Here is a 16,483-nt window from a genome sequence, read left to right on the forward strand (position 1 = left end):
CAAACACATTAGGGTTCTTTTACACGTGTCGTGTTTTTGCGGACCGTTTTTGCAGCCCCAATAGATTTCTATGGGGTCGCAAATACGGCCCACAAAAATACATTGGAGTGCCGTATGGCCGTGAGGGCCATATATACGGCCATGAAAAAATATCGAGCTTGCTCGATATTTTTCACGGCTCACGGACACAGCCTCTATTTAAATAAAAGGTACCACAAAAAGAACTGTAGCTTGTTTTTGCGGTACACCGTATTTGCAGGTTGTCGTCTTTCCCCTCCAATTGGTTTCAACAGGGAAAAACGGCGATCCGAGAAGGGTTTTTTGCGGCCCGTTTTTGTGGGAGACTCCAACATCATGTCCGCTCTCTATCTGAAACTCAACCTCTCCAAAACTGAACTTCTTCTGCTCCCGCCGTCTACTAACCTCCCTAAATCTGACATTTCCCTCTCCGTGGGTGGCACGACAATAGCACCCCGGCAGCAGGCGCGCTGTCTGGGTTTTATGTTTGACACCAATATCTCCTTCACATTCCATATACAATCTCTTGCCCACTCTTGCCACTTACACCTAAAGAACATCTCTAGAATCCGCCCTTTTCTCACCATGGAAATAACAAAAACTCTCATTGATCCACTCCCGCCTGTACTACTGCAACGCTCTATTAATTGGTTTCCCCGTTACTCGACTGTCCCCTCTCCAGTCCATCCTTAATGCAGCAGCCAGGGTCATCCATCTGGCTAATCGGTACTCGGACGCGTCTGCTCTTCGCCAGTCCTTACGTTGGCTGCCCATTCATTATAGAATCCAATTCAAAGGACTTGTTCTCACCCACAAAGCTCTCCACAGTGCAGCACCCCCCTACATCTCCTCCCTCATTTCTGTCTATCGGCCTAACCGACTGCTGCGCTCTGCAAACGACTTTCGACTAACCTCTGCACTAATCCGTACCTCCCACTCCCGACTCCAAGACTTCTCCCGCGCTACGCCAATCCTCTGGAATGCTCTACCCCAAGAAATTAGGACTAGCCACAATTTGCATAGCTTCAGGCGCTCCCTCAAAACACATTTGTTCAGAGCAGCCTATCACGTTCACTAATCAAAGTCATTCTATGTGTAAGTGTGCATGTGTAGCCCATTCACTATCTCCATCCCTCACTCCCTCAAGATGGCTGGACCATCATTGTAAATACACATCTGTACTTTGTATCTCCCTCACCTCATTGTAGATGGTAAGCTCTCACGAGCAGGGTCGTCTTATTTTGCGTTAATTATTGTATTGTTAACGTTGCTACTTATGACTTATGTTTTGAAACTGTTAAACTGTAAAGCTATATAAATAAAGATTATTATTATTATTATTATTATTATTATTATTATTATTAAAAGTCAAGGCAAACCGGGCAAGTGTAAAAGAACCCTTAGGGTATGTTCACGCTGAGTTTTTTTTTACATTTTTTATGGTTTAAAAGTCCATGTCCAAAAACAGCATTAAAAAAGGAGTTATTTGTAGTATATATCACATACTTGTCGTCCCATGACCCCCCGCCTCCAGAAGGCAAAAAATGCATTTATGTTTTAATTGCATTTTCTGTGGAAATACAGTAAAAATCCATGTAATCCTCAAATTACTTTATCTATACAGTCACATAACACACAATTTTCAAAAAAGGAGTTTTATTTAAAACGTGACATATCAAAAACCAAAGCTGAAAATGATGCGATAAAATCACAAGTAAAAAAACTTACTCAGACATGTCGCAGAAATAGTGCATGAAAAAACTCACCAAATACTCATCATGGGAACTGAGCCTTACTTGTTGACATGAGGCCAGTATGTGTCATTTTGCTTTCTTATTACATGGAACTAGTTACCTAAACAAATTCAGAAGTTATCCAAAACCAAAGTGAAGTTATAGCCAAAATGTGTGTTCCAATCAAAACTCACATTACAACCTGTGTTTAAATATTTTTGTAATCTGATTTGTGTGTGATGCATCAGCACTTAATAGTCTAAGTTTGTAAAATAAAGTGAGAAACATATAGTCATAAATTAAATTTATGGGCGCAAATAACTAAAAATTGGCATGTGCACATGTATTCATCCCTTTTGCTATGAAGCCCCTAAAAAGTTCTGGTGCATGCAATTACCTTCATAAGTCACATGCTTGGTGAAAGGAAGTACACCTCTGTGCAATCTAATTGTCTCCTGGTCTGTCAGTATATACAGTTAGGTCCATATATATTTGGACAGAGACAACACTTTTCTAATTTTGGTTCTAGACATTACCACAATGAATTTTAAACAAAACAATAAAACACAGGCAGATCTCACAGCGGCGTAGCGACGCAGCAGCGGTCGTTACTTACCTTTCAGACGCAGCGATCCTGACGTCCTCCCGCCTGCGTCCACGCGTCGCTCGTTGGCGCCAGCAGGAAGCGCCTGATGAGAAATGGAGCTGCACGATCTCACGCGATCAGTGACAGACAGCGCGGGAGCCGGTCGGAGGTAAGTATCAGACATAGCGATATCGCTGCTGCGTCACCAAATCGCTAGCGATATCGCTATGTGTAAAGTTCCCTTTAGGTGCACTACTTTGCATATCAAGTAGGTCAGGCTTCTGGCGTTTCTCCTATGTAATACTTGGTAGTAGCCTTGATATTGTGTTTTTTGCATTATTTTTCTTTGTTACATTGATTAATTTGAATAAAGTCAATTAATTTTTACTGGCATGGTATACTGATTTTTTTGTTCTTTGGTGGTTTATGTTCTTTAGATGAACTGATGCAAACCCTCAAAAAAATAAAACCCTAAAAATATAAACTCCAGGTTGTGAGATAGTAAAACGCCAAAGGGTGTGTGTGTGAATACTTTTGCAAGCCACTGTGGTATGAAAACTCCAACTACCTACATGTCCATTTCATTGTTGGTACCTGGAGCTCAATGTCCAGGCCCTATGCTAGACACATGGGAGTGCCAACCCCCTCTAACTGTGTCATAGAAGGATATGGACTTATCTTATAATGTGAGTGGTCAGCCAGCCCCTTTCGCAAATAGATGCGATGACATTTTGACACAGGAAACACTTTCTGGTGTCAATTGCTGCAGAAAGTGGAGCTGCCAGGAGTGATGGCGAAACAATTACCTTGGTGGAGCTTTGCCAATACAAGGGCAAAGTTATATAAAACTTACTATCGGGACCTAGGCCCCGTGGTGACTGACAGTGAAACAGACACATCGGTGAGACTCTGATAATGCAAATGCATTAGTTATTTACACCAGGAACACATGTAAAGGGAACCCGTCAGGTCTACTGACTGTCCCCAAACGCTAGTACAGTGGACTTCTTATACCAGATAAAGTGCTTCATAGGGGTTATTAACACTGCAGTGAAAACTGAACTTTAATCCTGCATTGTTGTTCATTCTAGTCAGGTGGGTCATCTCTTCCCTGGACTAGTTTTCACTTGGATCATCCAATTATGCCTATTATGACTACTCTAGTTTTAACAGATTCTCTGCTGGACTAGTCCTGCCTAAGTAGCATATGCAAAACTGCAGGATTACAGTTCATTTCTCAGCCTTAGTAAGGGCCTATTTATATTATCCAATCTGCGGCACTAAATGACCATTGATCGGCTGCCAATTAATAGCCTGTTTAAACAGGCTGACCATGCTTCAGTTGCTCTCTGAACCATAATAGATTGTTTAGTGCTCATAGGCTGCCATTATTCTCAGCAGTGCTGGTCCTGCTTTCAGACAACAATCACTATGTGCTGCTGAAAACGGTGATCTGTTGTACAGATCAAAAGACGTACCACAATTGCCCTTCATCAATAGCTCTCATGCCCATAATATTAACATCAAATTGTCCATTATTCTCAGATTGAAGGTCAGGAGATGGGAATAATAGAGCTGAATCCCTCTATAGCATTAGTATTAAAGGGAACTTGTCACCTCGTTTTTCCCCTATGAGATGTGGCCACTGCCTTTTGGGGTTAATCTACAGCATTCTGTCCCATTGTTCCATTTGGTCCCTTACTGCTGATGGGGGGTTGTGATGCAAATCAGAAGTGCCATTTTACTTCATTATTATCCCCTGATCAACCTGTAGAATGATGAGGTGGGGAATCCGGAACTATTCTGACATAGGGTACTAATAAATGTGGGTTATTCATCCTAATAGTCTACTTTTGTGAATGGAGGGACATTATTTCCTTTTAAAAAGGCTGTGTATACGGTATTTAATACTAATGCTATACAGGGATTCAGCTATATTTTTCTCCTCTCCTTGTCATCAATTTGAGCTTCATGAACATTATGATATTTGTTGTGAGCTCATTTTCGGGTTTGCCTCTGGCTTCTGGTGAGGGTTATGGAGCTGGCTGTGATGACAGAGGAGTAGTGAGTTCTCTATCTGGACTCCCTCTGTTGGTGAAGGGAGGTAATGAAGCTGATCTAAATGGCAGAGACCGGCCACCTGAGGAAGAGGACTGTGATTGGACATCAGGAATTTCTGATTGGATTTAAGGCAGCCGACTCCCTAGTTTCTTGCTGGTGATTTCTCCTGACTGTGGCTTCTGGTTTCCAGTTTGGTTCCTGCCTTCTTAAAGCTAAGTTTTCTCTGCTATTGTTCATATGAGTTTTCGTCTGGTTTACTTAGTTTTTGTGTTCAGCCAGCCCTGGTTGGGACTGGGCTGAATCCCTATTTTGTCTCTGATCAGTTGATCTCTTTTGCTCTGTCTTCAGAATATACCTGAGTGCTGATATAAGGAATTGAAGTATAGCGACTTCAGGGCCTTTTTCTATCAAACGTGTTGGACATTTTTTGGCAGAGTTTTTTGCGTGATTGCAGACAGCAGCTTTTCTTTCCTGTCCTTTCTAGTTAGTGAGGGCCCCATCGTTTGCTCAGCCTATCTTTCTATATGTGTTTGTGTTTTCATCTTGTTTCACCGCCAATACATGTTGGGGGCTGTCTATTGCTTTGGGGTCTGCTCTGGGGCAGTTTAGATTTTCCCTTTCTTTCTTTAGGCTTATTTAGTTCTCCGGCCGTGACAAGGCGTCTAGGACCACTGTAGGCACACTCCACGGCTGCTGCTAGTTGTGTGGATAGGATCAGGGGTCTGCAATCCGCTAGTTACCAACCTCTCCGGTTTTCTGGGCTTAGCTTGCTTTTTGTTTTTTCCTCCTCGGTGACTCATTCATAACAGATATTGTTAATATTACAGTCATGAGAGTCATTGACGCAGGGCAGTTGGGGTACATTTTGACTTGAGGGCATGAATACACAGATATATTGATTGACAACCTTAACTTGCCTAATATATACAGTGCGTTGCGAAAGTATTCGACTCCCTGGAACTTTTCAACCTTTTCCCACATATCATGCTTCAAACATAAAGATACCAAATGTAAATTTTTGGTGAAGAATCAACAACAAGTGGAACACAATTGTGAAGTTGAACGAAATGTATTGGTTATTTTAAATTTTTGTGGAAATTCAAAAACTTAAAAGTGGGGCGTGCAATATTATTTGGCCCCTTTACTTTCAGTGCAGTAAACTCACTCCAGAAGTTCATTGTGGATCTATGAATGATCCAATGTTGTCCTAAATGACTAATGATGATAAATATAATCCACTTGTGTGTAATCAAGTCTCCGTATAAATGCACCTGCTCTGTGATAGCCTCAGGGTTCTGTTTGAAGCACAAAAAGCATCATGAAGACCAAGGAACACAACAGGTAGATTCATGACACTGTTGTGGAGAAGTTTAAAGCCGGATTTGAATACAAAATGATTTCCAAAACTTTAAACATCCCAAGAAGCTCTGTGCAAGCGATCATATTGAAATGGAAGGAGAATCATACCACTGCAAATCTACCAAGACCCAGCCGTCCCTCTAAACTTTCATCTCAAACAAGGAGAAGACTGATCAGAGATGCAGCCAAGAGGCCCATGATCACTCTGGATGAACTGCAGAGATCTACAGCTGAGGTGGGGCAGTCTGTCCATAGGACAACAATCAGTCGTACACTGCACAAATCTGGCCTTAATGAAAGAGTGGCAAGAAGAAAGCCATTTCTTAAAGATATCCATAAAAAAAGCAAAATCTACAATGGAATGGTTCACAAATAAACGTATCCAGGTGTTAGAATGGCCAAATCAAAGTCCAAACCCGAATCCAATCGAGAATCTGTGGAAAGAGCTGAAAAGTGATGTTCACAAACGATCTCCATCAAACCTCACTGAGTTCGAGCTGTTTGCCAAGGAAGAATGGGCAAGAATTTCAGTCTCTCGATGTACAAAACTGATAGAGACATGCCCCAAGCGACTTGCAACTGTAATCACAGCAAAAGGTGGTGCAACAAAGTATTAAGTTAAAGGGGCCGAATAATTTTGCACGCCCCACTTTCCAGTTTTTGAATTTCTACAAAAATTTAAAATAACCAATAAAGTTCGTTCAACTTCACAATTGTGTCCCACTTGTTGTTGATTCTTCACCAAAAATTTACATTTGGTATCTATGTTTGAAGCATGATATGTGGGAAAAGGTTGAAAAGTTCCAGGGAGCCAAATACTTTCGCAAGGCACTGTATGTCCTCCTTTGCTCACTACATATATATATTTTTATATTAATTGTGTTAACATTCACTGGGTGTTTTTGGTGCTCAATAAAGGAGATAGGGTCTTTTAGGGACAAATTAGGGTAAGTACACGGTGACCACGTGCACCATATGCACATCTACACTAGGGTACCAGCACCTGCGGTCAGGTAGAGGTACCTCAGAGTTAAATTAGGGACTATAGAGTCCATTACCCCAGTCCTATGACCTTATTCATTTTTATATGTGTGTTTTTCCGTGATGTCTATTTTTCCAGTATTTAACACTTTATCTAATTATTAGCAGTTGGAAACAGTCCGGGGACCTGAAAGGTTCTCCATAAATATCACTTTGTTGAACCTTGTCAGCGCCTTTATTACTTCTGAAATTTTGGAAGACAAAAGTTTATAATGCACAAATAAGCCTAAGAATGGTGCTGAGACACAAATATGGCACACATGTAAACTGACATCAGCTCAATCAACAGTAAGTGAAAGATTAGTCCTTTTAGGGCTGCCAGCACGCCATGTCCAGCAGGCATAATTTAGTAATGTAGACACAATACATGGCTTCCAAATGATATGGATCGGCAGCTGCAAGAGGCTGGTCCACCACAACAAAGGAACCGAGTGTCAATTATTAATAGCAGACTCTGCTGTGTTCTAGGGTCCAAAATAAACAGTGTTAATGGCATTGGAGTCACATTTCGTGTTACCTTTGGCATTCTGCAATGTCATATATCTCTGAGTAGTCACCACAACCAGCAAAGATCGTTGATGTTATAATATATTACAACTATTCATTTTCAGCTGATTCTCATTGTTTTGTCCAGGCACTTCTCTGCCTTGGGCTTCTTTAGAGTCACTATGCATTTTCTTTCCCTCTCATCTAGGCTAACAGCTATTGATATTTACCCAAGACTCACTACAGCAAAAGCATTAGATAAGCAGTCATGTCCCACAGGACAGAGTAAATGAAGAGACGCCTCTGGTCATTATGGGTTAACGTCTACTGCTGCAGGATAATAAAATGTCTCCTTCTCTTCCCAGATGTCTTCAATAACTTTATGCCTGTGTATAAATCTTCCAGAAAGATAGGTGTAATATAAGATAACCCATGGATGTAATTTTTCATGGTGTTGTTCTATTTTGTTATGGTGAAGGATAAAAGATAAGTGGCTTTCCAGCTGATGGGGATCTAAGAGCCTTGAAGGTGGAAACAATAGGCAAGAGTGTCAACTGATAGGACATTAGGTATGAGACTCCACTGATTTGGAGAAATCAGTCCAATTTTCATTTTTACACAGCCTTTAAAGGATGTAGACCCTGGCTGGTTGTCAAAAGTTTCATGGAGGCTTTTTTCTTGACACGTTTTAGATATATGAATCTGTTTTTATTTTTATAATACCAAAATATTTTATACTGAAACTACCATAACCCCTACTTTGACAAGCCTAATGGTATAACCACCTGTATAATATTGTATAAGTCTCCTTTAAGCTGCCAAAACACCGTTTATTTATCCAGGCATGGATTCTCCAAGACTTCTGAAGGAGTCCTGTGGCATCTTGTGCCAAGGTTTTACCTAGCAGTCCAGAAGAGGGTCCTTCAATTTGTTATTTCCTGCACACCCCACAGATGATTGATCAGATTGAAACCTGGGGAATTTTGAAGCCAAGTCAGAACCTTGAATTTTGTATCATGTTCCTCAAGTCATTCCTGAACAATATTTCCAATGAGGGAGGATACATTATCCTGCTGAAAAATGCCACTTTTATTAGGGAATACTGTTGCCATGAATGAGTGTACTTGGTCTAAAATCATGTGTAGTGGGTATTCTGTGACAAAGTAGTAGCCACCTGAATGTCAGTACTTGTGTTTTCACAGCACAACATTGCCCAGGGCATTATAATGTGTCTGCCAGCTTGCCTTCTTTTGATTGTGCTTTTGGTGCCATCTCTTACTGGCTATATAACACACGTGCCATCTTCTCCCGTTGTACCACGATCTAGATCCAGCGCTCATTTGTCCATTGTAGGTATTTTCAGCAATTGACAGGGATCGGGATGGGCACACTGATAAGTCTTCACCTACGCAACCATCTGCTACCAGCTGACAAATTTATATAATGGCCTATGGGGAATGTACCTAACCTTCAACTCACCACACACAATAATGAACCTCATGCCCATGACCCAATTACTAGCTCACTCGTTGTCCTTTTTTGGTCCTCTTTTAGTTAGCATCTACATAGCGGAAACACTGCAAGAAGACCTGCCATATGACGACCTGCCATTTTAGAGATATCCAGTCAGCTAGTCACAATGATTTAACCCTTTTCAGAGTCTCTTAGGTCCTTATTCTTGCCACATTTTCTGCTTCCACAACGTTAACTCCAAGAACTGACTATCCATTTTCTGCCTCATATTTTCTAAACCTTGACAAATCCCATCGTAACAAAATATTCAATGTTGTTCATTTCACCCATCAGTGGTTTTCATGATATTGATTAGCGATTTGTGCCGCAAAGACCTTTAAAAAAAATGGAACTTCATACATAAAAAGTTGAAAAATGAAACCTGTATTCTGAACAGTTTTATGGACAAAGCCTATTGAGTCTTTCTAAAAGTGAAATGAAATGGGACAGTACCACCACAAGATAGATACACTACAAATTACATTTTTTTTTTAAACTTTTGGCTTGAGAAGTCACGTCACGCAACTTAAGTAGCTCAAAACTTTTCAGAGCGGTATCACAAGGCCTCTTTGTACAGTAGAAACATGGCTAGCAGAGTGTGTCATGCTGAAAAGTGAAGTGAATAAAAGGCTTAAGAAAAGAAATAGAATTTGTAATTTGAGTCGTCCTTTGCTGTCTATCTCCTGTTTAGTTAAACTGCCGGTGGAGCCCAGCATGTGTTATCAGGTAGATCCTGTGTCTCTGACTACAAAAGACTCAGCACATCTCTGTTTTCCGTTTGCAGGTACCACATGTTTAATTGCTTTGTTATCTGACAAAGACCTCACGGTGGCAAATGTTGGGGATTCGCGCGGTGTCTTGTGTGACAAGGATGGAAATGCAATTCCGTTATCGCATGATCACAAGCCATATCAGCTAAAGGAAAGAAAGAGGATTAAGAGAGCTGGTAAGATCCTGCCCGCATCAAAACACATTACAGGCTTCAACTTTACACACTCCGGAGGCACCAGAGGGGATAACTCACAACATCTAGCATTTGGGTTTCATTGTAGTGTCCAGACTATTATTGGTATGGATGTAATGAATACAGTAGTTTTTCAGATTGTACACATATATGTTATCTCCCCCCTTATCTTGTCTGGACCACCGATTGTTGGCAGAACACAAAAAAATCATGACTGTGTCCATTTACACTGATATGACCAGCGATCTGTAAACTTTAATTGATAAGCAGTCGTTTCAAAGCCTGTTTACACAGACAGACCAAAGCAAACGCTGCACACTATACTAGATTGCTCAGTGCGCATAGGCTGAAATATTTCTCGGCGTTGCGAGTCTTGTTTACACAGGACGATGCACCACCAAGAAGGATCATTTTTTGTGCATCAGAGGTGATCATTTAACCTGATAAACGAGCATTTCGCTTGTTCATCAGGCGATCAGCAGCCTGTTTACACTGCTTTTTTAACAACGCTTGTTCACGATTCTATTGCATTGTAAATGAATCTTAGAGTTGATTTAGGTTAGCATTATTATATAGGTTTATGGTTTAGTGGCGGGTTTACACTATATGATCTGCAGCTGAGAACAGCTGGAGATCGCGACACGTTTGCCAATGAGCGGTAATGCAATATCCAGATTAGACAAGCCGACTGCACGTCCCGATGCCCACAGAATGATCAGCATTAGATTGTTCTGTGCTCATAAGCGGTCATTGTTTTCTGCACATCATTGTTCTTGTGCCCGCATTTGACAAAGTCTTGGAGCCTGCCTCAAATAGGCTGAGCCGACCGAAAATGATGTTCGACAGAGCTCACATTACAGTCGATGTCCCCCTCAGCACATATGCCCAAATGCCATTTTTTAGGTCCTCAGACATGACCTTGATGGGCCCCGCTGACTTGTCTGCAGGTTATAATAATTTATCATAACACTTAATACTGATAAAGCTCAACTACTTGCAAATTGTGAATACATTTATGAAAATATATTTCTAATGATTTAAGAAAATATCAGTATATTTTCTTAAATCATTAGAAATATATTTTCATAAATGTATTCACAATTTGCAAGTAGTTGAGCTTTATGATTCTGACCATTATTTCTAACCTTATGATGTAGATATTAGATAGTAACGTTTTGTACTACGCTGTGGAGTAGGTTTTTTCTATGTAAGAAAATGAAAATAAATAAAAGTAAAAATCATTGACTTCACAAGAGTGAGAAATCCTGTAACACAGCTGGCGAAGCTGTGCAGAGTGCAAATTCTGAATATGTGACCTGTAAATCCATCAGTGGCCCCTATGTAGCCTGTAGAGCAAAAGACAAAATGTGGGCATACAAATTAGTTGAATTTTGGATGTGCCTGACAAATATCGCTGAGTTGGCCAACCATCTGGCATGTATGGTGATGTTGTGTCACTCCTTTAGTGGAAAATATTTGGGGAGAGAAGATTCAAGCATGTTTTACACAGTGAAAAGAAGAATGAATTCTGCAACCAACGACTTGGCCTCTTAAAAGTGAATCTGATGGCAAATTTTACAATACAACCTGCATACATTCATAAATAGATTTTTTTTTTATAATCCACGTCAGAATGGTTGTATAATCCTTTTTGAAAGCTTATACTCAATCTCCATCCTCAAGCCTGATTGACACCTCTCAGTGTCCCTCCTCCCTTATTTCAGTTCTTTAATACAAAAAGTGAAACTCATATATTACATAAAGTCATTACAAACAGAGTGATCTATTTTAAGTGGTTATTTCTGTTAATGTTGATGATTATGAAAAGCCAAAAAGTCATTATCTCAGTAAATTAGAATAATTAACAAAAAACACCTGCAAAGGCTTCCTAAGCATTTAAAAGGTCCTTTAGTCTGTTCCATTAGGCTCCACAATCATGGGGAAGACTGCTGACTTTACAGATGTCCAGATGGCAGTCATTGACACATTCCACAAGGAGAGTAAGCCACAAAAGGTCACTGCTGTCACTGCTAAAGAAGCTGGCTATTCACAGAGTGCTGTATCCAAGCATATTAATGGAAAGTTGAGTAGAATGAAAAAGTGTGGTAGAAAAAGGTGCACAAGCAACCAGGATAACCGCAGCCTTGAAATGATTAAGAAAAGGCCATTCAAAAATTTGTGGGAGATTCACAAACAGTGGACGGCTGCTGGAGACATTGCTTCAGGAGCCACCACACACAGACGTATCCACTGGACTGGACTGTTGCTCAGTGGTCCAAGGTGTTATATTCAGATGAAAGTACAGTACATTTTGCATTTCATTTGGAAATCAAGGTCTCCAGAGTTTGGAGGAAGGGTGGAGAGGCAACAATCCAAGCTGCTTGAGGTCTAGTGTGAAGTTTCCACAATCAGTGATGGTTTGGGGAGCCATGTCATCTGCTGGTGTAGATCCACTGTATTTTATGAAGACCAAAGTCAGCGCAGCCATCTACCAGGAAATTTTAGAGCACTTCATGCTTTCCTCTGGGGACAAGCTTTTTGGAGGTGGAAATTTCATTCTCCAGCAGGATTTGGCACCTGTCCACACTGCCAAAAGTACCAATACTTGTTTTAAAAACAACAGTATCACTGTGCTTGATTGGCCAGCAAACTCGCCTGACCTTAATTCCATAGAGAATCTATGGGGTATTGTCAAGATGAAGATGAGAGACACCAGACCCAGCAATGCAGACGTGCTGAAGGCTGCTATCAAACAACCTGGGCTTCCATAACAGCTCAGCAGTGTAACAGGCTGATCGCCTCCATGCCACGTCGCATTGATGCAGTAATTGATGCAGAAGGAGCCCCAACCAAGTATTGAGTGCATTTACTGACCATACATTTCAGTAGGCCAACATTTCGGATTTTACAATCATTTTTCAAGCTGGTGTTATAAAGTATTCTAATTTACTGAGATAATGACTTTTGGGTTTTCATTGGCTGTAAGCCATAATCATCAACATTAGCAGACATAAACACATGAAATAGATCACTCTGTTTGTAATGACACTATATAATATATGAGTTTCACTTTTTGTATTGAACTGAAATAAATTAACTTTTTGATGATCGTCTAATTTTGTGAGAAGAACCTGTATGAGCTTTCTGACTGTTTAGCTGCAATCATAAAATGATCATCTTAATATCCTGATTATACAGCCATTCTGATATGGATTTTCACAGTAAGAACGCAAGTCACATCAGGTCTACCTGTTTAATAAGGTATGCAGGTTGTATTGTGAATCCACTTTGATGTCCTCATTTTCACATTATTAATACTGTGTAATATTACTGACAGTGACAAGTAAGAAATCTGTAGTCTCCAGAATACTGTAACAAGTTCTCCAAGATGCATAGGGAGCTCTACAAGCTAAATTGCCATATAAACTGGCATGGAAGTTTTCCAGGAAGAATTTATGTCATTATATTTTAGTTTTCCCTTGATGGAATAGAGATCTGATAGGATGGATCTGAGATAGAGATATAAGAGATCAATTAAGAAAAAGCGTTGAAATGTGCAGATAAGGCTGTGGCTGAAGAATGGATGTGCGCTCTCTATAGACACATTTTACCATAGCAAATTGAGAAAAACACAGGACAACCATAAATAACTCCCGTGTATACAGCTTTATAGATTATGCTCAGGTCCTGGGTTCGGCTTTATTGAAGGCTTCCATGAAATGTAAGAAAGCACATAAAATGTATTTATTGCTCAAAAAACTAATAACTGAGCAAACAATCCCGATATCTGATTCATTCTGCAATCCTCATGCGCAGTTACCAATGACCTGAAAATAACTTTTCGAGATGCAGCATGCAAACAATGATGTGCAGTGTACGTGATGTTCTCATTTATTCCCGGTGATTAGTCCCAGGGGAATGAGGAGGCATCCCTGAGATTTCTCTACCGGTATGTGCTGTGATCAGCATAACATTTAGCCACGGCTCGGTCTGCGAACTGCTGTTTTGTTGAGTTGCTCATTCATAGACAGAAATCATCTTTTCATAAATCAATAGTATACGTTCCAATAAGAAACTTTATAATATAGATTTTTGTCATGAAATCCTATTGTTTCTCCTTTTATATTTCTTTCATTCTCAATTCACAGGTAAAATTTCTCTTTAGTGAATACAGATTTTCTCATTACTGAGATAGGAGATGACAGTTGGTGCTCATAAAGTTCTATGGAAAACTACAACTGTCGTTTCAGGAGAACTTGCAGCAGAATGTCTGTGCCTGCCTGTAGCTCCTCCCTCTTCCTTTCTCCGTAGCACTTCACGAGCACCAGCTGTCATCTCAGCGATGGGGAAGTCTGTATTCATTGACACAGAATTTACCCGTGGATTGAGATTGAAACATCAGTCCTGGAGGAGGAAGAAGGGAAGTGGATTTCTCTGAGATTATATATCCTAAATTTGCTGCTGGGGTAACTGTGGTGCCAGAAGTGCCTTTAATACTTAGATTGGTTTATTGGAACATAAAACTAATAACCGGCTGCAAATTTACCTTAAGCTCATTACTGTAGACAGATGGAAGCCGTCCTGACATTATAAGTTAATAACCATTCAGGAATTCGCTATTGTGTGGAAATCAGTGAATAATAGTCTCATTGTTTTTTTGCGTTCCAGGTGGTTTCATCAGTTTCAATGGTTCTTGGAGAGTTCAAGGAATTTTGGCAATGTCTCGTTCTTTAGGGGATTATCCCTTGAAAAATCTGAATGTCATCATATCAGACCCTGATATCCTGAGCTTTGACCTCGACAAGCTACAACCAGAATTCATGATCCTGGCATCTGATGGGTTATGGGACGCTTTCAGCAATGAGGAAGCCGTCCGGTTTATTAAAGAACGTCTGGATGAACCTCACTTTGGAGCCAAGAGCATTGTGTTACAGTCCTTCTACAGGGGATGCCCCGATAACATAACAGTCATGGTAGTAAAGTTCAGGAATAGTAGTAGAACAGATGAACAATAAGGTATTTACTCATGTAAAGACGGACTTAAGGCAAACTATTTTATTTTAACTAAGTAGGAAACTGTGGAAACATTATTAAGATTGCCTCATGACTCCATATCCATGTCCTAGATCTTTACATGGGCTCATGCAGCTAATCAATCCATCAACTGTAAACTTATGAGCACACAGTAAGTATATACTATATGACCCAACATTGTTACATCCTTAATGAGCAATTGTCTGTATTAAAAGAAAGTGTTACCCCTTCAAGGAGACTTTAAAGCATTGTTTTTGGGTGGAGGTGAGAACGTGTCATTCTGCATTATAGGAGATTTGAGATCCATGCCACACTGTCAATGAATAAAGTGTTCACTTTTACCAACCATTTGTCTAATGTATATCCAAGGGGAGTCCTGGTGAAACATTGTAAAAAAAGTTGTAAAGATGTATTATTATTATTATTACTATTATTATAATGATGATGTCACTGCTAATTTAAAGCTTACCTGCTGAACTGTTTGCCTTCCTATCTTCTATGGTTTGTTCTCATTATTAGGACATGAAGAGGAGACTCCATACTTTGATATTTTAAAACTTGGATGATAGACAGCTAATAAAATCTCCAAAACAACCGTGACAAACTTTGGTATTTTATCATAACTAGATTAGTAGACTTCTGCATGTTTGTTCCAGGAATGACTGTAGCTTAGCTCTAAAGACTCTCCGACATACAGGTGCTTTGAAATTTGCTCCCCAAGACACTGCTGCCTATATAAATGTGACGAATGCATTATTCACTAAGTAAGTGAATGTTCAGAGACAAAACTTGGGAACATAAGTACGGTACTACTGCCCTATAAGATCAACAAAGATTTCTTGGTCATGGGATAATCTACGTGACCAGTTTGTCTTGACCATTGTGGTCTAAGGTGTAGGCCTCTTTCACACTTCAGTTTTTTGCATCAGTCAAAATCCGCCAAAAGGACGGATGGCGGATCCGTTTTAGTACTGATGAAAACGGATGCCACCCGTCCGTTTTTTTGACGGATCCGACAAATGAAGAATTTTAAAGGAATCGCAGCCTGGAAAAGGAGAGAAAGAGAGAGAGAGAGAGTTTTTGTGTCCGGCACCCAGAAACAATTTCGGGTTAAATCAGTGTCTGGAGGATTCGCCAGAGAAAAAAAGGTTGCAAGCTCCGTTTTGAAATCTTTGAGGATGGTGACGGACAGCAACTTTTGGCGGATCCACAAAAAAAACGGATGCAACGGACGGCAATCTGTCACAATCCGACAATAATGGAAGTCAATGGGGAAAAAAACAGATCCTCAAAAGAAAATTGCGGATCCGTTTTTTTCAAAACCTGGCGGATTGTGACTGATTGTAAAAAACTGAAGTGTGAAAGAGGCCTTTATCACACAGTATATCACAATAAGTTATAAGTGACAAGCTCCATCTCTCTGAGTCATCATCAAACTTATCTAAGTGTAGAATTCACTTTATGCATCTGTGCACTCTCCCTCCTGTACAGTACCCTATGTCAGGATATCCAGGACTGATTTCAGTCAGTGTCTGGACCCTGAGAAATCCACGGTGCTGCAGGGGCTTACCGCGGTCCCTAGGGAGAGGAGCACGTCCCAGAGGTTGTGCACTAACAGGACCTGCACCACGTGACTACCAAGGGGCGGAGCCAGCCGCATGTCTCCCAGAGGGAGCAGAAGCAGAGAGA

At 40.4% G+C, this 16,483-nt stretch overlaps 1 protein-coding gene across 3 annotated transcripts in view; it reads left to right on the forward strand.

Annotated features, from left to right (window-relative positions):
• PPM1L (protein phosphatase, Mg2+/Mn2+ dependent 1L) overlaps positions 1-15,388 on the forward strand; it is a 286,940-nt gene extending 271,552 nt beyond the window's left edge. For all 3 annotated transcript variants that reach the window (XM_073578961.1, XM_073578962.1, XM_073578963.1), the window contains 2 exons: positions 9,581-9,742; positions 14,429-15,388. In XM_073578961.1, the coding sequence (XP_073435062.1) occupies positions 9,581-9,742; positions 14,429-14,775 (509 nt within the window). In that variant the 3' untranslated portion in view covers positions 14,776-15,388. The remainder of the gene's footprint in view (positions 1-9,580; positions 9,743-14,428) is intronic.
• Positions 15,389-16,483: the final 1,095 nt, after the last annotated feature.

The sequence above is a fragment of the Dendrobates tinctorius genome, unplaced genomic scaffold, assembly GCF_039654945.1.
Source record: "Dendrobates tinctorius isolate UK_male_01 unplaced genomic scaffold, ASM3965494v1 ptg000060l, whole genome shotgun sequence".
NCBI lineage: Eukaryota > Metazoa > Chordata > Amphibia > Anura > Dendrobatidae > Dendrobates > Dendrobates tinctorius.